At 38.7% G+C, this 22,688-nt stretch overlaps 2 protein-coding genes across 2 annotated transcripts; both read right to left on the bottom strand.

The window, feature by feature from the left end:
* Positions 1–636: 636 nt before the first annotated feature.
* Positions 637–3,249, bottom strand: org (oogenesis-related gene). Its single transcript, XM_037674275.1, has 6 exons — positions 3,122–3,249; positions 2,977–3,048; positions 2,682–2,901; positions 1,697–1,860; positions 1,391–1,486; positions 637–690 (listed from the first exon to the last, which is right to left on the bottom strand). The coding sequence occupies exons 1-6, from the start codon at positions 3,173–3,175 to the stop codon at positions 637–639; spliced, it is 660 nt and encodes a 219-aa protein (XP_037530203.1). The 5' UTR covers positions 3,176–3,249.
* A 13,426-nt stretch (positions 3,250–16,675) lies between these two features.
* On the bottom strand, positions 16,676–21,957 carry oaz1a (ornithine decarboxylase antizyme 1a). The gene is given in 6 exon segments (XM_037674779.1): positions 16,676–17,232; positions 18,674–18,759; positions 18,950–19,125; positions 19,224–19,310; positions 19,312–19,378; positions 21,789–21,957. Coding segments are annotated over 6 exon segments (660 nt in total). The 5' UTR covers positions 21,902–21,957; the 3' UTR covers positions 16,676–17,101.
* Between the last annotated feature and the right edge of the window lie 731 nt (positions 21,958–22,688).

Here is a 22,688-nt window from a genome sequence, read left to right as displayed (position 1 = left end):
ACAGCAGTGCAACAATTCCTTCTAAAAATTTATCTAGTCAAATACAGGTCCTTCTAAAAAAATTTGCATATTGAGATAAAGGTCATTATTTTCCATAATGTAATGATAAAAATGAAACTCATATATTTCAGATTCATTGCACACCAACTGAAATATTTCAGGTCTTTAATTGTTTTAATACTGATGATTATGGCATACAGCTCATGAAAACACAAAATGCCTGTCCCAAAAAATTAGCATATTTCATCCCACCAATGAAAGACAAAGTCTGCTGCTCCGATAGTGTTTAAATATGAATGTTAACTTGTTTTATATATGAATATTTCTGTTCAGTGCCTCGAGACAACTTGAGACTTGGTGCTATATAAATACTGAATTGAAATTGAATTTTATAGGTTTATACTGCTGGACAAACTGACCACGTCTTCACTGCTGCCGTCTTTACTTGCTCCAACAGTTTACATTTGTAAATATTTGTCTTAACGTTTGTTTTTGTTTTGTTTTTTTCCTTCCTCCAATAGAGTTCACCTGGACCTGCCAGTCTGTCGTTTCTCCTTCCGGTCACCTCTCAACCCCAGCTGATTGAAGCAGATGGCTGCTCGTCCTGAACCTGGTTCTGTTGGAGGTTTCCTCCTGTTAAGGAGTTTTTCCATTTCCACAGTTGCCTTTGGGCTTGCTCAGGATGGGAGACTGAAGTGAAGATTCAACATTTATTGGCTTCTTAATAACATTAATAATGTCTGTTTTTGTACAGTGCCTTGAGACTACGATTGTGACTTGGCGCTAAATAAACCATGCTTATATTTCTTTGAATTAGAGAACAAGAACACCGTGTGGAGCGAAGAGGCTGAATACAAAGTTCTGGTTCATAAGGTTCGTCAGTGGCCTGCCACCCACTACAGTAATAGCTTTGCACTCTGCAAACCTGGAGAGAAGTACAACCGTGCAGCAGAGGGAGAAAGATAATAAGCCATCATTCACAGGGCCACATGGACCCACACCTGCAGACAACAGCTTCGTACTTGTATTGACAAACGGACAAAGGTCGTACACATCATTTGTATTAGTTTCAATAGTCATGCCAAAGCAGGTACAGACCATTGTGCAAAACAGTCAATTTTTGAACGAGTCATTTATGCTTAACCCGAATGCATTTTCAATTTACAGATGGCATTTTATTTTTAGTTTCCTCCCCCCCCCCAATCACATTTAAAATGAATCACTGCCATCTAGTGGCAAATCAATTTCAAGAATATAAAGTTTTATTGAATTATCAAAAGTATAAACATACAATTATTTAGGACAAGAGGCTGCAGCAGCAACCTATAAACAGAAAGGCCAATTAATGCCACATTTTCATTACCAGGCATTCACAATGTTCCAGTCTTACCATGTTGACATCCTCTCCACGTGAAGTCTGAAGCTCACTTTCTGTGTCGTTTTGAGAGGCGTATTCTTCACTTTCAGTTTCCACCGGACTGGGCTGCTGAAAACATGAGAGATGAAGCGTCAGATTGTAGGACTGTGAGAAACTTTTACTCAACTGCTGCAAAGCTCTGAAGTTGTCAGGAAACTGATCCCTTTGTGATTTAGAAGATTTGACTGCATGAGCTCCAGAATAAAAGACTGGAAAAATAAAGTGCCAATGTCATGTTTTAATTTGTTGGACTCGGGAGCACAAATATTTTGTAGCAACCTCATAATCAGGGTCTTCCTCTGAGTCTTCATCATCCGGACATTCTGTAGACAGCACTTTCACCCAAGTTGGATGTTCTTCGTCTTTAGAGTCATCCTTGTACAAATCATCCTGTTTCCTCTTGCTGCCCTTTCCATTTAGCTTCGTAGGAGACGCACTGATTTCTGTTGGGAAGAAGTTCACACAACACGTGTCAAGGTCATTAAATGGATAAGGTTGCTAGTGTCAGACAACAGTCTTGCTGGCTTAGTCTTACATGTTTTTGTTTTAGCTTAAGTGTGTTAGCATTTTGTTTAAATGCAATTGCTAAACAAAAGCAATCTCAGTTCCACATCCCAGTTGTTTCCCATGCATAAACACTAAATTTGGAAACACTAGTGTCAAAACAAACTTAAATCAAGCCCATGAACAGTTACTAACGTGCATACATAAATTCAGGTATTGCATCTTAAAAAATAAAAATAAAAATAAAAATTGTAATTTCTAATAAAGGTGTTTGACTTACTGAAAGTCTTGATCCTTTAAACCCATTTTTGACTCGTAAAACATTATCAAATTTGTTTTTGGGTGCATTTTACATATCTATAGTAAAATGTCTAATGTGCAGTGTTAAAGCACAAACATCCATGTACAGTATATGAACACTGCTTAGACTAAGCCAAGAGTATTTATTTATTAACCTTTATTTAACCAGGCAAATCCCATTGAGATCACATCTCTTTTGCAAGGGAGGTCTGGACCTGAAGGCAGCCCAACATGCATGCTTTTAGTCTGTGGGAGGAAACCGGAGTACCCAGAGAAAACCCACACAAACACAAGAGCATGCAAACTCCACACAGACTCCTGGTCCAACCGGGGATTGAACTCACGACCTTCTTGCTGTGAGGCAACCGTGCTGCTGCGAACCAACCAGCTGAATGTAGGCATGAATAGATCTAGGCCACAATGCATTGCTAAATACTGATTTGAGCATGAGCAATAGTACCTGGGGATAGGGATTGACCAATGCTGCCAGACACGTGGTACCCCAGGGCGCCCTGCACGCTGCGGGGCAGGATGAGCAGCACCACCCGGCTCACCCACCGCACGCGCTTGCGGGCGATGAAGCTAGGACGATTAGGGCTGGAGGTCAGGGGGCCGGGGAGGACTCTCTCCTGAGGCTTCCAAAACCCCAACAGCCCCCAAAACCTTAGGAAGACCCTCACCTGCGCGTGAGAGCAGCGTTAACTCGTTGCTTAAAAACGAAAAGCCAACATGTCAGCTTTTGTACGGCTACATACCACGACGCTGAAAGGCCAGAAGAGGCCGCGCAGCAAGGAGCGAAACACACCGTCCCTCGACAACACTCCGCCCTGCAGGTGGAGACACAAACCATGAACACAGACATGTCTTTAACCGGACAAAAACAGCCCAGTTAATGTTTACCTCGGTGTTTTCTGTCGACTCCTGCTCTACAACCTCTCTGCTGCTTTCAGACATCTCGGTGCCAGCGCCCCAACCCGACAGGTGCTCTGCTCCTGGAAGACGAAGAGCTGAGTACCCGGATGTTGGTAATGAGCGCGGAGGAACGCACCTGGCTCAATCAGCGCGGACCAATCAGGAGAGCCTGTCAATTAAGTCACACAGAGCAGGGTCTGACAGTGTGGGCTCCAGTGCAGGCAGAGCTGAGCCCAGTTTAAATATAAAACAAATATTATGGTCAATAAACTTTACATAATATGCTGCTGATGTTGCTATGAAGTGATAGAAATCCCATTCGCAATGTGCAAGTCGAGCAACATAATGTAATTACAGATATTTGTTTTTGCTATTTTATTATCTGGTTGTTCATATTTAACCAAAACAATAACAATTACTGTAACAAAGACAAAGGCTATAACTAAAAAGTTTTGAATGAAAATGAATGCCAACTTTTAGAGCATTACCTCTAAAGATTTTATTTGTCTGTAAGTTTAGGAGAACCTCTGTTATCTGGTTTGGCTTCAGTTTGCAGTTGTCATTAGATGAATTTTATTAATTTGATTTATTGTTTTATTGTTTTGTTACACCAGTTCATGTGTCATTTCAGGGCAGGACACAATTCAGTAAATGTTTTAAAAGTCTTCCGTTCAGTCAGTCTAGGTCTGAAATATCAACGATGGGACCAAAAACCACCAACAACATTACTTTTTCTGTTGCACGGTTTGTTAAAGTATAAGTTTTTTTTTATATCTTTTTTTTAAGAGGCAAATATTAAATCAGCCAAACATACAAAACTTTGTAACAGTGCTTGCCAATAAAAATGCTATTTACAGAAAACAATGCGCTAATAATTTATTTTGCTAACACTCTGTTTACCTCATGCAAATGAAAACACAACTCCACATCTAATGTTGCACTAATCTAATTAATAACTAGAAATATATCTTGAATATTTCACAACAGGCTATAAGACAACAATGTTTTATTTAAATAAAATATATGATCTGAGTTGACAACTACAGTTTCAACATAAACTTACATTAGCATAATCTTATAATTTATTCCATTAGCGCTGTGCTGCTTCTACTAGCTGCAAACAGGAAAAAATATTAAGCATTGTTATATATTTGTCACTCAGCAAGTTGGTCCTCTCTCTCTATCTCTCTATCTCTCTATCACACACACACACACACACACACACACACACACATATATATATATATATATATATATATATATATATATACATGACAAAATTTTGCAACTTAAGAAATATTCATCAGATAAGAAAGTCCTTTTGGTGAAATGTGCAAGGTCACAGCGCACAGAGAAGTTAAAAGTGCATTTTGTCTGTTTTGTAAACTTCTGCTGAATTCATTTCCAAACTTCTCCTCAGCATGAGCCCCGTTCTGTGTGTGATGCATGCCTGGAAGTGTGTCTGTGCTAAACCACTGTTCACCGCAACAAAGCAAGCAAGAATTAAGCAATGTTCACTTGTCACTTACTTAACATCTTATGACAAGTCCTTTTACTTGTGATTTTGCACCTTTTTACATTTTTTTTTGCATAGTATCTAAACAAGAACTAAGCAAAACCTTTTATTTTTGAACTTATAACCCTGACACAACCAATTTGTGTATCTTAAATGAAAAACTGGTTCAAAACATGTACTCATAAGACGTCTTCTGGGTTTACATCAGACAGCTGTTGTCACATTACCACGGGCCCTGAGAGGCAGAGAGATGTTGTTGATGTCTGCTCCTTTGCATATGAAGAGCTTTAAGAGAGAAGCCCTTCATTATGCTTCCATATTAAACAAGCTCCCTAATTGGTATCAGTTTCCGGCTTCAGTTCCTGTATCCTTTCATGCGTTTGGAGGAGCACTACACGTGGGCAGTAGAAAGGTATAAAAGCAACTCATTTATTCACTTCTGGTCAAGCTACAACCAAGCTTGTGTGGAAAACAAGTGGAAGACGTCTTAAGAATGGATAAGCATCCGGTCACCAGAACGATCAGCTTTGGTGGACTCTGCAGTGGAACCAAAACTTCAGGTGATTTTTCCACAGCTCGCAGGCACAGCAGTGCAGGGGTCCGAGCTCTGCTGTGGACTACTGGCAGCACAAAGTCCTTCGGGTGTTCATCAGACTTCCAGACGAGCCGTGAGAACATATTTTCAAATATCCTGACTCCCTACAGCATCCCGCAGTTCACTATACCAAACCTGTCCGTGCAGACCAGCTTAAGATCACTTGACCAGGAGACAGAGGACAACAAGTCAGAAGGAGACTTGAGGAGTTCTAGGAGGGAACGTGGGGTGTTTGTTTCTCCAGCTCACACTACCATCTCTTCATCTTCATCATCCTCCTGCTCCAGTCTGGTTCCAACAAACCGCAAAGCTGAGCGTTGTGTTTCAGACCCCTTAACCAAGAGAAGATCAGTCCTTCAGAGGGAGGTGCACCTTCCCTGTCCGTTCAAAGACCCCCAGCACTGTCTGGATCCTGAGAGTAAGGCTGCCCTCTCCCTGCCACACCTCACCAAAGTGACCACATCGTACGGCTTTGTCACCTTGAGCCAGAGCCCTCAAATGGCGAGCGAGGAGGCACTCCTCTGCCAGGCTGGGTTACGCCGTTTAAACAGCGACCACAAGGCTTCATGCTCCGCTGAAGGCATCAAAGGCAGCTGCTCCCACCTGTCAGGAGCTAAGAAGAAGCTCAAAGACTCAGCAGAGCCACAGCGTAAGGAGAGCTTAATCAGAGGAGAAGCACAAGGCTCCATCAGTGCCTCAGTTCCATCTTCTTCTGCACCCAGGCAGCCAGATAAGCTCAAACGTCGCTTTTATCACATTATAAAGAAACATTTCATGTAGCGCTATCAGAGTGCATTGATTTTACTTTGTTTTCTGTTTGTCAATATATATAAGAAAACACATCCATTTTATGTATTTGTACTTCAGTTAATGTATCACTTGTAAAACGGTGTTCTGCTTCTGTTTACATCCCATGTTTAGTCTCCACAGGAGGTGGAGGGTGGCTCCAGCAGGCTTCTTAGCATCTGAAGAGGTTTGGTGAAGAGGGCGCCAGATCCATCCTCGGATCTGGTGTTACTCACCCACACATCGAGCATTAGTGGATATTATGACACAAAGTGCTCGACCCTCTGCACAGGCTGAGTGGTGGGACACAAGATCAATTTAAATTTATAATCACGCATCGTGTTGTTTTCCGTGCATGGCTCTCGTGAACGCTTTAAGGCAAAGAGAATGTTTCAGCTTTAATTAAATTCAGTCTGTTTTCAAAAGCAGCTGGATGAATGAGATGAAGAAATATAATAAGGTATTATGAGAGAGCGAACAGATACAGAACATCGGAAACAGGATTCGGCTCATTTTCATCTAAACATTTTTTAGATACAAAATGTGTCCCAAACCAAGACTACATTTGTATTCAGTAGACTTTTGAAATCAAGAAAGTAAATTTATCTATAAATTCTGGTTTGATCCTTGTTTTTTGTCTTTATTTGTAAAAAATCTGCTGAAAAGTGTCCAACTGACTACAGTCCCGTATGAACGTCTAGATTTTGTTTCCTCTGTGCACGTCTGAAAATGCAGAATCCGTCTGGTATAACTAAAATATTTCATCGAGTTTATCACCATGTGACCCTTTAAAACTACTTGTATTTATTATTGCATGATTATAAATAAACAACAACAATAAATGGAGCTCTGTGAATGTGGTGTTTTTGGTGAGAATGCTGAGTCAGCAGTCACACTATTGTTTTCCTGTTTATAGATTCTTCCATTTGTTTGCTTGCTTGATTTTGTTGTTGTGTTTCAGTCAAATTACTTGCACACAGTGTTAACCTATACAGGTACATCTAAAAAAAAATTGAAATACAGTAGAAAAAGTTTTTTTAATCAGTCATTTCTGAAAGTTTCATATTTTAAGTCTTTATTTCTTCTAATTTTGATGATTACGCTTACAGATAATTAAAACCCAAAATGCTCAAAACATTTGAACTTTGTGATAAAGATCCATATTGGAAACTCATGCACACTATGCACAGATGAATCACGAGCTACAAAACCAGAGACAATGTCAGAAGCATTTTACCAGGACTGAGGACTTCAGAAAACCCAGTGGACCAACACCAGCAGAAGACATGGCCCAAACCATCACTGGCTGTGGAAACTTCACTCTGGACTTCAAGCAATGTGAATTCTGGGCCTCGCTACTCTTCCTCCAGACTCTGAGACCTTTATTTCCAAATGACACAAACTTTACTTTTATCTGAAAAGAGAACATTGGACCACTGAGCAACAGTCCAGTTCTTTGTCTCCTCGGCAGGCGAGATGCTTATCTGGTTCAGGAGTGGCTGGACTTGAGGAATGAGACGTTTGTAGCTCATGTCCAGGATCTGTCTGTGCATGAGTTTCCAATATTGAACCTCTTCACAACATTCTAATTGTCTGAGACACCAAATTTAGATTTTTTTTTTTTAATGTTTGTCCATCAAAATGACAAGAAATAAGGTTTGAAATGTTTCACTCTGTGTGAAATGAATCTATAAATTTATGAGTTTCACTTTCTGAAGTGACTGATAAAAATATTGAACTGTTTCACAATATTCAAATCTTTTTTTAGACGTACCTGTATATGTCAAAACATTTGTCTGGACTAGGAATTGTAGGATAATGTGCTGTAACTTTTATAATTTTTTTAATTGTTTAACATTATTTACAAAAAAATTGCCTTAAGACACTAAGGCATTTTCATTTCCTTCAAAAACACTGTTCCCTTTGAATAGGCTACTTACTTTTTGTTGTTTATTTTCTTTTTAGCTTTTAGCTACTGTGTTGCAAATTCAGCTTTAACTGTTCTGCTTGTTTTAACTTAAAAAAAAAAAAACGTTAATTCAATATTTGACAAATTTCAGCTGTCAGTCAACATGCGCTCAGCAGTTTTGCCGAAAATGTGGTTTCTCTAGTTCCTCTTCAGATTTTTATGAGAGAACATACCATACCACTTTATTTATAAAGCACTTAAAACAGCTACAAGGCCAACCAAAGTGCTGTACAGACAAAACAACAGGTAACACACAAAGCAAAATACAAAATGAGGTAAATCAGAATAAAAACATAAAACTCTAAAACTTAAAGCATTTGTTTTGAACACTTTTTTAATTCAATTTTTAAAGGCATTGTTTTGCTTGTAAATCTTAATGTCAAAAAATTGCAGTTACAGCCTCATGAATAATTTCACCAACCAATATGGTTGCAGTTTGCATCCATGTCTGCTCAGACTGCAATAATGTACTAATCATGAAGACTTAAAAAAACAAAACATAAAATGTAGGATTTTTGCCTGATTCTGTTCAAACACAGTGATGTAGCCATAAAACTACACAAAGCTTTAAATGTGGATCTTCTTGCAACAATCCTACAGATCCATGAACGTTAGTATGGAAGCACAGATCTTGAACAAAACTCCAAACTAGTGACAAATTAAAATGTGCGAAGGTGACCTTTGACCTTTTGGGTTCAATACAATAACTTCATAACAGATTTAATCCAATCACTGTATCGTGATCTGATATGATGATTATAGAAACTAAGAAATGTGTCCATTGTGTTTCCCATGTGAGTGATGAACACCTTCATTATAGGGAACAGAGTATGTGATGCACAAAACAGGTGACTCCGTGTGATTCTCAGGTTCGTGCACCCATTTCTGTTTCTGTTCTCAGATGGAAGTGAAAATTCAGAAGAAGTGTTTCTGGTTCACGTTTACTGATGAAACAAGTTTCTTGAGCTCTGAAGTGCAAATTCTCCATAAGAAAAACTCCCATTCTGTATCAAAAAAGTCCATGCTCAATAATCCAGGTATACAATCCAACAATTTTCAGTCAGGTCATCTGGACACGGATTCCATTCTGTATTTTAATTGCTACTAGCATGCATTGTAGTGTGCATCCTTTTGTTTCTGTTTTAATAAAGTTTTGATTGCTCAGGAGTAAAATGTGTCTGTTAGAACAAAACATACAGCAGCCTGTGGAAGGAGCACTTCTGCATTTTACAAATACAATTAAAGTAGCTCAAATAAGAATTTTAGACTGGTACAGGACATGTATGAGGACAGCAGGACATGAGAGCTCCACAATCATTGACTGACTTTAAAAAAGGCTTAAAGACTTTTCTTTTTAAGCAAGCCTATTCTGCCTCCACATGATTGTATCATTGATTTTAGTTGATTGTATCTTTGATTTTAGTTGATTTTATCACAGATTTTAGTTGATTTTATCGCTGATTTTAGTTGATTTTATCATTGATTTTAGTTGCACTCTGTAGCACTTTGAGATTTTTGTTAATGAAAAGTGCGTTACAAATTAAATTCATTATTATTATTATTATTATGTTGGACTGGTACAGGACAGCAGGACAGTGGTGAGATGTGCTGAGTGACAGATAGCTTCAAGGTGGAGGTGGGAGTGCATCAAGGATCAACTCTGAGCCCCTTCTTGTTTGCTCTGGTGATGGACCGACTAACAGATGAGGTCAGACAGGAATCCCCGTGGACTATGATGTTTGCAGATGACATTGTGATCTGTGGTGAGAACAGGGAACAGGTGGAAGAGAACTTGGAGAAGTGGAGGTATCCACTTGAAAGAAGAGGAATGAAAGTCAGCCGTAGTAAGACAGAGTACATGTGTGTGAATGAGAGTGAGGCTGGTGGAACAGTGAGGCTACAAGGAGCAGAGGTCACAAAGGTGCAGGACTTCAAGTACTTGGGGTCCACTGTCCAGGAAAATGGGGAATGTGGTAAAGAGGTGAAAAAGGGAGTCCAGGCAGGATGGAGTGGATGGAGAAAAGTTTCAGGAGTGATTTGTGACAAAAGTGTGTCAGCAAAAGTGAAAAAAAAGTTTACAAGACAGTGGTGAGACCAGTTATATTGTATGGTCTGGAGACAGTGGTATTGACAAAAAGACTGGAGAAAAAACTGGAAGTGGCAGAAATGAAGATGTTGAGGTTCTCCTTAAGAGTGACAAGGATGGATAAGATTGGGAATGAGATCATCAGAGGTACAGCACAGGTTGAATAACTGGGAGATCAAGTTAGAGAGGCCAGACTGAGATGGTTTGGACATGTCCAGAGGAGGGACAGTAGGTATATTGTTAGAAGGATGTTAGAAATGCAGCTGCCAGGAAAATGACTCACTGTGGAGACCCCTGAAGAGGGAAAAGCCAAAATAATAAGAAGAAATGAGAAATGCAGTCAGAAAGTTGGTTCTTTTTTTGCTTGTGTGGAAGTTTCATGTGTAAAACAGTCATCACAGATACCAGGATGTTTTGCAAAACTAATTTGCCCACTCTACTCACCACATACAGTTAATTCATCATTATAGTTAAATAAGCTGAAGTATCTCTCTAAGTTCCTATGTGATGCACCAAAGTCCATGCTCAATAATAATTGTTGGATTCCTATGTGATAATTGTCATTTTGATTGAAATCACGCAGTCTGTATGGCTGTGGAAAAATGAATGAGAAGCTTTTGCACGTATAAATTCAAAGCATGTACCATCAAGCCGCGAAAGCATCATGTTGAGGAGACTGGTGATGAAGATGAAGTGCACCTGAGAGAAAGAGAGAAATGAGTGCAAAGCGAAGGAGCTCTGTTGTAACTGCTCTTCCTCATTCTGTCACGTTGAGGTTAGCTCAAAGAGCAGTTTCACCCTCAGAACAGACTCAGCTTTTCCTGTGCCAACCTCAAGCTCAGACGGAACACATTCAGGGTAAAAACGTCAGAGCAACTCACTTTTCAAACAAAAGACACAAAGGGGACGGGAAGAGGAAGAGAAAAAGGGATGGGGGAGTGACTGAGACAATCGAGGCATCTTTAAGAGAGACCGGGTTAGCCAGCTTAGAGCCGGTGTGATCAGAGACAGGTATGAGGAGCAGGTGTTAGGTTTCTGAATCTTAGTGAAGTCCTCATGGAGTCCAGTTCTGGAAGCAAAGGGGAGGTGAGGCCTCCAACACTGCCTGTCAAACAGCACAGGTAAGACAAAACATTTAGGCTTTTCATTACATCTAAAGGACAGTATTGATAACTATAAATTGATATTCAAGTTCACAAATAGTTGATTCCATAAATTTTATATATGCAGCACAGAAAACGCTTTTTGTTTCACCAGACACTTTGCAAACAAACTGAGCATGAGAGAGCAATAACATCTGGATGCCTCTGCACAGAGTTTACAGTTTAAGAAGAAACCGTTGTGAATCTCTGCTGTGCTTCAGGCGTTCCAGTGTGGATTCAGACTGTGTTTTCCTCAGTCATGATGGACTCCAGCATCAGAGCGCTGGATACAACGTCTTCGCTGAATCCACTGACTGCCAGGCAGCTCAGTGCCCCATTCACCAACGCTACGGTGAGGTCTGCACGCTGATGGTAAACGAGCATGTCATGTGATAAACTGCTTTAATTTGATGCCAAAGATCATGACTGACGCGCAGCTCGTGGCGGTCGGGAAACAAAAGAGGAGTAGTTCACTCCTCTTAGTTCATCTTTCAGTTCGTGTGAACTTAAGGGAGGAAGTAACTCTGAAACGTACTTTTAGTAAAACACAAGTTCTCTTTAAACAGAGGACAATGACTTGCGAATGATCAATTCTGAAAATCTCTCGGAATTAGAAAGCTGATGCTTTTTTTTTTTTTCCCTTTTTTTTTTTTTTTTCCTTTTTTTCTTTCTTTTTTTCTTTTTTAGTCAAAAAAAGAAAGAAAAAAAAAGGGAAAAAAAAAAGAAAGAAAGCCGATGCTTTTTTTCCCCTTTACAACTCAATCTGAACAAAACTACATAAATTTGAACTAAAACAAAAGGATTTGCAAATCAGTTTCTTTGCATTTTGATTCAAAATTTAACAAAAGCAGCCCATCATGTTTAAATCGCTTCAGAACAGTTAAGTTAGGGGCACAAATGTGACTTAGTTTCATCATTTCTTTATGTAATGCTCAATGCCTTGTATTACTTGACAAAGTGCATTTCACCTGCCTCCTTTTAAGCCAGTTTTAAACTTAAATCATCTTATAGCAAGAAGAAACAAATTTATAGCTGTTTTTATCCAACTTTAGAAATGTTGTGCAATACAGTACAATGGACTCTCATGCATGAGTAATAATAATCACACACACATATATATATATATATATATATATATATATATATATGTGACTCAGCTTCACACCAAATTCAGCTCGATATCTGTAAAACTGAATGAGAGATCTCAATGATGAATAAGAAATAGTAATTTTTGTATTAATGTGGTGAACATCTTGAATTGGGTTAAGTCCAAATATTTATCAGTTTTACATCTGGTGGTTACTTTCTGAGAATTCCAACAAAATTTGTTCAGTGGTCCATCAGATATTTTTCTAAAACTACAGATAAATGAGCACAAACAGAGGCTATAAATGATTGCTTTTACCTTTAGAGGGTGTGATAAATAAGTAAAAAGTCTGTGTTTAAAATACACAGAGAACAAATCCATCAATGTCTTGGGATAAAATGTCTGCTGTTCAATGGTCTGTATTTTGTCAGGTCTGTTTTTGTCTTCTGTTCCAGACACGTTCTGTAAATGATGAGAAATGTTGAAAGTATAATATTTGTGAGGAAACCCATATTAAATTCAACCTTTCTGAGTTGCTGTTTTGTTGTCCCAGCTTTATTCCTTGCTACACAAACCTGAAATGTTTCTCCGTGTATTCCTCAGATCCCTGCAGACACCAGGAGAGATTTTTCTCTGATGGGACTCCACCACCTGTGCCAAGGAAGAGGCTGACTCGGACCCTCTCCCTCCCCGGCACCAATGCACTTTCACTCCCTCCTCTTTCCCCGCTGTCTCCTCTGCCCAGACGCCCTCAGAACTTTGATAACCTTGTGTACATGATGGCACCGATATCTGATACTTACATTCAAGAGGAGACAGAAGACCTCCAAGCATCTAGCATTGCTGTCCCGTCACCCCCTTTTTCCCAGCTGGCATTTGACACCCCAGATGAACACCTTTCATCGCTCTTTAGAAACTGTGTGGACCAGCGGATAGTTTCTGAGGGGGTTCAGCACTGCCATCTGCTTTTTCTCAGAAGAGTGGTGCAAAGTGTTGAGGACCAGAGTCTGCTGCGAGTCCTGAAGAGGGACTTCAGCTCGCTCCAGCCTCAGGATTTCCTGCTGCGTGAGGGAAGCAAGTCAATGTTGATCGGTGACAAGACTTTCTACAGCCTGCACAGCCCAAAGTTCCCTGAGCGGGAGCTCGGTTTGAGGGTAAATATCAGCACAAGCAGATAATAATGTCATTTCTCTTGCCTGTGTGTCTGTCTGTTACTGATATAGCTCATGAATATTTTGACATTTTAATGAAACGTGCAGAAAGTACTCAATGCATGTTCATCTACTCGTGATTAACGTTGGAGTCAACCCCATTCAGGATGGCTCCCACAGTCAACTTACATTAAAAAGTACAAGAGTGGCTATAACTTGTGAATATTCAATATTATATATGTTATAATAAAAGTTGTTGTGGTGGTGAGAATCATTCACAACTCATACACTTTGTGAGACGTCTCGCAACGCCACATTCTCAAGTTGTGATCAAAATGGCAACAAATGTCTATTCTGATGATCTTTGTCTAAAACTCTGGCAACAAACTTTAATTTAATGCTAGGTCTTTAATTAAAACTTGTTCTTTATGACATGATATCCAAAATACTGCTGCCAGAGTCTTAACGGGAGTTAGTAGGAGAGATCATGTCTCTCCAGTTTAAGATTATCTTCAATGGCTCCCTGTCAAATCCAGAACTGAATTCAAAATCTTACTTCTAAACTACAAAGCTCTCAACAACCTAGCTCCATCATATATTTGAGATCTTATTGTTCCATATTTTCCTAAGAGAGCATTTCACTCTCAGACTGCAGGTTTACTTGTGGTTTCTAGAGTTTCCAAAAGCAGAATGAGAAGAAGTCTTTCAGTTATCAGGCTCCTCTCTTGTGGAACCAACTTCCAGTTTCTGTCCATGAGGCTGACACATTGTCCAGTTTTAAGACTGGGCTTAAGACTTTACTTTTGACAAATCCTATAATTAGGGTTGGCTTTAGACTACTGGAGGACAAATTGACCTCATTTCTTAAAATGAAATGTTACAATTGAATAGTTTCATTTGATACTATTTCTATCTTAACATGTGATTCTCGACCTGCCATTGTGTATCTGTTCCTCCTTCCTGTTCCTCTCAAACCCAGCTGGTTGAAGCCAATGGCCACTTGTCCTGAGCCTGGTTCTGCTAAAGGTTTCTTCCTCATGGGGGAGTTTTTCATTTCCACTGTGGCCTTCATGTTTGCTCAAGATGAGAGTTCTGTGATGGAGTGAAACTCAAAGCAGTCTGCTCCTCAGATAAATTATGTTAAATTATCATATTTATGAATGTTTGTGTTCCGTGTCCTGAGATGACTTCTGTTGCGACTTGGCAATATATAAATAAACTGAATTAAATTGAATATGAAGTACTGTAATACTAGCATGCATTACACAAACTTAGTAAAGCAATCATGATCTTTATCAACATTTTGCAAATGATCCACTTGTGGTACCAAAAGCACTTCCTTTCAACTGTCATCTGTCTGCAACATACCGGATAACTCTTCTGTGTATATCAGTGTAGTGTGAGTCATCTATTAAATTTAGATGTTTCTGTGCAGGTTTTTGAACGGACAAAAGAAGCTCCATCGGCTCACAGCCATAACCAGCCACCGCACGTCAACGTGCAAGAAGTTGTTGCTTATTTTCAGCCAAGCATCATCCTGAAAAACAGTACCAGCACGATGCAATGTCCCCCACAAGGTTCCGACTCGACAGACTGTAGTTCCTCTAAACCACCCGGTGGAAGCAGCCCTGAGGGTTCATCCGGATCTCTCTCAGTTCAGTTCTTCCTTCAGAGAGGACACTGTGTGAGAGTTGAGCGGGATCTACCACGCACCACCCTGGAAGACTTTGTGAAGGACAGCTGCTTCCTGCAGAGTTCAGAGTGTCAGGATTATGACAGGCAGGTGTGTGTTCTGCTGCTGCAGATCCTAATGGGCTCCTATCACCTGTACAACAACAGTGCTTCTGCAGCTGAGCTCAGACCACAGGAGATCCTTCTGGTGTGGCCCGGCTGGGAGAGACATAAGCAACAAAACCAGCAGAAAGAAGACGTCTCTGAGGGTCAGGGCAGCAAGCAGATGGAGGACATGAAAATAGAGAGGGTCCAAGCGTTTTGGAGGAGACGTGGTTCTCCCCGTGTTGTACTGATGCCGCAGTCTTCTTTTGGGACCCCTCAGCCTCTGACCTTCATCAAATCCCAAATAGGAAATCTAATTCAGTTCTGCCTTCAACCATCTGCATCTCGGTCTTCATACCGAACAAGTCTTCATCATTTGTCCTCCATGCTTCGCAGTGAAGATGGGCCCCAGATGACAGAGATAATAGCCATGTTTCAGGTGCTCCTCTGGGGCCCACAGGTCTCCCTCTTCAGCCACAGAGGTCCTTCAGCCGGCGCCGTGCAGAACTGGCTGACTGTCAAACGAGCCCTGCTGGTGATGAAGTTGGCAGAGAGGGCACTGATTCAGGATCATTCCCTCCTAGACTGGGAGGATTATATGTGTCTGAAATATCTGTCATTTACTGACTCTGAAACAGTCGAGGGTGCAGCCACACAGCTGTGGGACGCTCTGAACACAGATTCAGATGTAAAATGAGCAAGTTGATAAAACAAACGTGCACTTGAGCTTCAGCTGCCAGTCCTGCCTGCAGTTACTGTTAATAACTCATAAATGTTGCATCAATTAAAATAGATGAAAACTTGTTACTTTAATTAGGTTTTATAAATTAAACAAAGAAGCAGGTAAAGCTAACGTTTGGATGGAACCATTACAAACAAGTTTTTTTTTATTTTTTATATTAACACATTTCTACTTGGATCATCTGCTGAGGACATGGAAGTGGCAATGTTTGTACCCATGTCGGTGGTTTTGTCTGTAATGTTAGCAAAACATCTCATGAACCACAGGAAGAATCTACATGAAACTTAGAAAGTATTATGACAACTAATTGACATTCCACATTTCTGAAGTCCAATCAAGAATTTAGCAGAAATAACTTTATAATTATGTAATGAACATTGTACATCAAATAGTTTTGCTGCTACTTGTTGGTAAGTTTTAACAGCAAGCTAATCCAAGGCTTTGGTTTGCAGCAAAGGAAGTGATTCTTGGTGCCAAGATGAAAAACATAAGAACTTGCACACTTCTCTTCGACCTATTTTTATTCTTTCAGTCATCTCACCCATGAGACTGAAAAAAACAAATCCTTCTTTCCACATTCAAATGATGGCCACATGCTCTGACTTCTTTTTAAAAAAATGTGTTAAAACGTTCCTCTGAGACCTTCATGATTTATGTTTTCTATAACTCAAACAACCACAGACATCTCCTTCTATGGTAGTACTTTTATTTAGTACAGTTACAACATGCAGATTTCTATGCAATAAATCAAAACAAATTAAAATCATGCAACATTAAAAAATATTAACAGAAAAATCAACTGATAATTAATATGACAACATCTACTTACACCAGTAAGGATTTCAATTGATCATAAATATACTGTAAAGATGATCAGAAGCCGGGGGGGACAAAAGTAGTGGTGAGGAGGTTCTGCCCAGGTATTATGCAGACACTCACTTCCTGCTATTAGTGCAAAGCTTATAGAAACACAGCACATGGTAGGCAAAAGAAGAAACACTTTGGACAGGAAACCTCAACTGCACTGAACAAGGACAATATTTATTTCCAAAAATTATAAAGGTGTGTGGGTATGAATGAAAATGAACAACAAACATCTGTAACTGCTCAGCGTCGTTTTAATCATCGTCAGATGAGTCTCGCTCGATGCTGTAAGCCATGAAGAAAGCGTCAGGTCGAGAAGGGACGAGAGGATGACCCGGTCTAACAATCTCAAAGCCCAGGAAACTGAAAGTCCGCAGCAAGGATGCTGACGAGAAACAAGATGGAAAGACTTTCATCAGTACAATTTCAATGTCACAAACTTTGCCCAATGAAAGTTGAATATCTTTAAATAATCAAGAGCTAATGTCACATTTAGTAAGATAAAGCATTACTAAAATGGTTTAGTTTATTATAATTTGCATTATTTATGATGCAAATAACTTCTAAATACACATCATTCACTACAAAGATCTACCAAATAATTTGTAATAAATGAGCAAAATGTGAAGTTTTGTTGCCAACAATTCTGAGCCGTTTGTTTACATTTGAACATTAGCAAATACAATTCAGTCTCCATTAATGCCCAAACAATCATTTAATGGTCTAGAAGTTGTATTAAAAACATAAAATTTTACATTTTAATAAATGTATATTTTGACAACTATTTCGGCTCTCAACATTTGTCATATACATCATTCAGCAATAACAGTATGGCAGGTGAGGTGAGTAGCTGCTAACTTTGGTAAAACACAATGCTCTGCTGTGAAATCTTGGAATTTTTATCAATATTACTTTGACACTTACCACTTATCTAAACATTTCTGCACACAAATAACATCCCTCTGTTTAGAGATGGTAGGAGGAGGTCTCAGATTTCAACTTTCAAAAACTTATAATGCAGTTTTAGGACTGATACTGAGCCAGTTTCACACCTATCAGATGGGACCAGAGGGGCCACATCTGTGAATTAGAGTAACAAAGGCCTTAACAAACCCCTACTGTGAGGTGTGAGAGCCATTTTATAAATGTATGTGTGTATCTTATCTCAGCTTTATAAACTGAACCCTGCACTCACTGCTCTTTGAATTGAGAATTGAGAAAGCTTCTCGGATGAGAAGCGAAACGTCTTCTGTTACAAATAAAGTCCAGCTGTTTTTGTCTTGAACGTTTTTGAACCGACTAGTCAGAACTATTTTGAAAGCAAAAGAGTAACTTACTTAATATTAGGCCAGTAGATATTATAATATGGTTGATGTTCATATTATACTGAGCATCAATAACACTTAAAAAACTCAAAACATGTTTTTCTGTAAAATTAATAGACTTAACATTTTTATTATAAGAAAAAAATTTATCAAAAACTTACAGCCATTTTAGAAAATGATGCATAAATTGTGAGTAAAATGCTTTTTTTTGGTAGTGTGACAACACATTTAAAAATGATTCAAAACTAACACTGTGCACCGCAGCTATTCATACATGACAATTCAGTTAATCAGCAACTCAAGGATTTTGTTAAAACTGTTGAAAAATAAAAAAAACTCTGTTAAAACTAATTGTTGTTGCTTATTGCTGTCATCATTCTTTGTTGAAATCAGGTCTCTTGGAAATGAGTCCTCGAGGCTCAATGGGATTTACCTGTCTAAATAAATGTTGAATGAAAAAAACAAAAAAAATCACAAACACAATCAGACAAAAAGAGTCACCTCTGTCATCACGGCTCTTGTGAAAACAGATGAACACGTGATCAGCCTGCAGCTGTTCTTCTGCAAATTCCAGCAAAAGTGCAAAACTGTGGAAAATCACAACAAACAACGAGGCTTTAATGAGCTTTTTCTCCAAAATAAAACTTTTGTTTTTACCATTTTAATTACAAAACATCACTTTAAATCTTTAACCATTTACCTGCCCTCCACCCACTGCTGAAACGAACAGTTTTAATTATGATTACTGGCATAAACATCTAAAAATAAACTACTGACCTGTCTTTACTGCCCTCTGGCAAAGCTCCTGGAGGAATTTCAACATACAGGTTGGCTCCTTTCAGCACAGCCCTCCAGGCACAATGCTTGCCTTCAGAGCGACGGGGCTCAAAGAGCAAGAAACGCACTCTGCTGTTTGCAGGGGGAGGCTCTTCAAGAACCAACAACTGAGCATCCTACAAAGACAGAGAGATAAAAGTAAGACAAAAAAAGTAAAACATTCCACACAATATTATTTCAACCTCTGAAAAGAAAGAAAGTAAATTCAACTTACAGAGTAAAATAGTTTAGCTGAAAGATTGAGATCCCGCTGGTCATTCCCTCGCCCACCTGGGATCTTCAGGGGTGGGAGAGGGGCATCAGGAGCACCACAGAGGCCCTGGACACGGGTTACTGCAACAGCAGGAGCACCTCCTGGGACTGGAGATACTGGAAAGTGAAACAAATGCACACAAAGATGGATTCATTTTGAGTGAAGTGTTCACCAGAAGCTCTGCTACCAAAGATGAAACAAGAGGCTCAGCGCATGATGCACAACAGGATGATTTGACTGTAAAACATTTGCTAAAACTTAGTGTCACAAAAGACAAGGGCAGAGACAAAGTTCAATCAATAACTGTCCTTTCCTAGGTACAGATATCAGTATGTGTTTACTAAGGATGACATCTAACTTGTAGTTTACTTAAACAGGAAGCTATAATGGGTTATTCTGAAACTTTTATACTTAAGGACTAATTTTTTATAAAAAACAAAATCAGATTAGAACATCTGCTTTTAGTCACACATTTACCACAAACTCTACGGTTAATTATCTCAGAGTGATCTTTGTCCTCAGTGGAAAGTCATTTCTCACATAAGGCTTTACCATCACAAAACAACATTTTTTACATTTATTATTTGCCCAAGGTTCAGCTTGCTCTATGTCTCTTTTAGGAAGTCTATGAAAAGAGAAGGTTGAAGGAGAAAGCGGTTTGTCCAACTTTTGTTAAGTCTACTTTGTACTTAAGCACATGAACACTGTTTTTATTTGTAATTCATGCAGAAGTATTTTATACATTTAATATGGCACACTAAGGGTTCTATGTGTAGCTGTACACATTGCCCACGGTTAGGTTGGACTATTCTCTGTGTTCCTAACAGGTGCAGAATCCATTAGCAGTAACAACAATGCAAATGCTCTCCAATTCTCAGATGATCTCTTACGCAAATGACACTGTTGCGCTATATGTGTGAAAAACAAATGAAAAACAGTGTCATTCTCATAAAAAAAAAAAAAACTGTGTTAATATGCAATATCTAACTTATTTTTTTGCTTCTGTGATGGAGTGAAAATTCTTGACTTCCACAGAGATTTTTAAAGTTTGATTTTTGGATTAAAAGGGTCACACGTTACAAAGTTTAAATGTTTGAACCCTGGATCATCTTAATGGAAATATCTGCTCTGGTTCCACAAGTATCAAGAGCAACCTTGCAGTGCACAACTACCATGAAAAGCCACCTAAACCCACAGCCAAAACATCAACTTCAATGAAAATGTACTGGCATATATGTGCATTAAACACTACTTTCATAGCTACAGGGATGTTACACAATTGATCTAAAACTCAAAATGACTAAAACTACCCCTGCTGCTCCATATGAATACCATGTACCTATTGCATAAGGAACTGACTCAGAACACAGCGTATTATTATTGGTCTCAAATATGTCTATTCCTCCCCCTCAGCCTCAGTGGAAATTTCCTTTGAGCTTCACAAGACGACAGGATTGGACAGACTGCCTCGGTCGAGCCAGAACACGAATTTAGCAACAGCACTCGAACATAATAGCTTGAAAATGTCCTGAAATCATGACCCACACCAGCAGGGTTTATGGGTCATACCAGCAGGCATTTAGAGTTGTGGCATAAACCCACAACTCTCACAAATAGATTCAGTTGACGCGAAGCTTGCACAAGAGACATTCGCATTGCGAAATCCACCGTCAGCCTAATTTCCCCCGTGATATAATACAGTTCGACTTCAACTAGAGACAATGGTTCATTTAATCATACTTAACTTTAACACGTAATTAGCCAGAAGCAAAACAGACCTGGCTTTGATCGACGTCAAATAGTGGAGAAAATGTCACAAATTATATCAGCCTTGTCTCAACAAACTAAATTAAAACATATTATGCTACTAGTATTTTCACAATTATTATAAATAGGGGAAAGTAAAATGCTGTTGGGGTAATGACAACTACCCACTGTATTTTTTTTTTCCTGAAACGATAAAAACAACATCCGTAACGTTACCTTATTATGCTAACGGTAGGCTAAAGTTGAGGCTTAAGCGTCTGTACTAGAAAAAGTACATAATAAACAAAATATTCAACAGTTATAACATTTTTTTGTAATTCAAATATATCTTTACTTTAAGTGTCTACCAAACTGACAAAAAATAATAATAATCCGACAGCTAGCACCTTAGCACTAAGCTAACCCACTTCACATTTTTCATTTTGGCCTACGGGTTAGCATTAGCGTGCTAACAGATGCGTATATCAACAGCAGCGGTAATTGACTGGTCTATTTCCTGGATAACGATCTGCTACATCTAAAATTCCGATTAATTGCTTCAGGTAAATTAATAAAAAAATATATATATTGCGAACTTTTACAAAACAAAACGTGTCTGACAGGTCTGTAAAAGCTTCGACTGTATCATTGTCAACTTTAACAATAAAACAACATGAATTATACCTGCTATTCCAGGAATTATACTGTCCCATTTCGGTTGGACAGCGGGTTTTAAACATAGCTTTAAAGGTTTAATTACAACAGATGACACGGACGTACCTTTCAGAGTTATTACTGGACTGCTCAATAACAGGCATCTTGGGTAAATTTCTTTCTTTTTCTCTTACAAAACAGTGACTATTCAAAATCGTCTGTAGGTTAGATTTAACCATCCGGCCGTCTCCTGGTTATCCTGGACTGACTGATACTGAGGCAGAGCGCAGGGGGAGGGCCCTGTTCTGCGTGACGTCAGAAACCGCCGCAGCGCGTGGGTAAACCATCCTCCATGCTCCATTTACTCAAATAAACGTATATTTTACATTTTACAAAAATCAAACAAAACAAAAATCAGAATAATAAATTACTATATATTATATAATGTTCACAAATTATTTTAAGAAAAGCATCTGTTTCTCAAATTGATTTATTCTCAGGTATGTTTTTATGAAGAAAACATTTTATGAACTCTAAGTAAATGTTTATTTTCAATCAATTTGTATTTGTAAGGAAAAGAAAGTTCAGACTGCTTTTATCGTTGGACAGGGCCGGTCTTAGGTACTGTATAAGCAAACCAAGCCGCTGTTTAGGGCCACTAGGGGGCCCCCTAAGTGGAATTGAAAAAAAAAAATTGTAACAATTTCTAAATGATTCTATTTAATATTTTAAGTTCATCTTTTGCAAATTGTTGCATACATTTAAATAGTTTTAATGACTAATTATTCAACTTTAAATTTATTTAAAAAAAAAACATTTACGTGATTCAAGTAATTGTTCATTTACATTATTTAAGTATTTCCTATTTTATTTTTTGTTTTATTTAGTTTTGTCTGTTTTTGCACAATTTAATTTATTTTTATCCATCTAAGTTATTTTATCTGTTTGTTGTTGATCTTGCACTACAAATTATTTTGAACATTATGTTGCAGTTCTTTGGAACCAAAGATAATAAACCAGATGACA

Source organism: Nematolebias whitei, chromosome 3 (assembly GCF_014905685.2).
Source record: "Nematolebias whitei isolate Nwh7 chromosome 3, NemWhi1, whole genome shotgun sequence".
In the NCBI taxonomy this organism is placed as follows: Eukaryota; Metazoa; Chordata; class Actinopteri; order Cyprinodontiformes; family Rivulidae; genus Nematolebias; species Nematolebias whitei.
Note: the sequence above shows the minus strand (reverse complement) of the source record. Positions and strands in the feature narration are given on the sequence as shown.

Coding starts and splice junctions, on each gene's coding strand:
- org (XM_037674275.1), bottom strand. CDS start 3,175: ATGTCTGAAAGCAGCAGAGAGGTTGTAGAGCAGGAGTCGACAGAAAAC. Junction 1,861..2,681: donor TGGTCAATCCCTATCCCCAG/GTACTATTGCTC, acceptor TCTTCCCAACAG/AAATCAGTGCGTCTCCTACG. Junction 1,487..1,696: donor AGGAAGACCCTGATTATGAG/GTTGCTACAAAA, acceptor TCATGTTTTCAG/CAGCCCAGTCCGGTGGAAAC.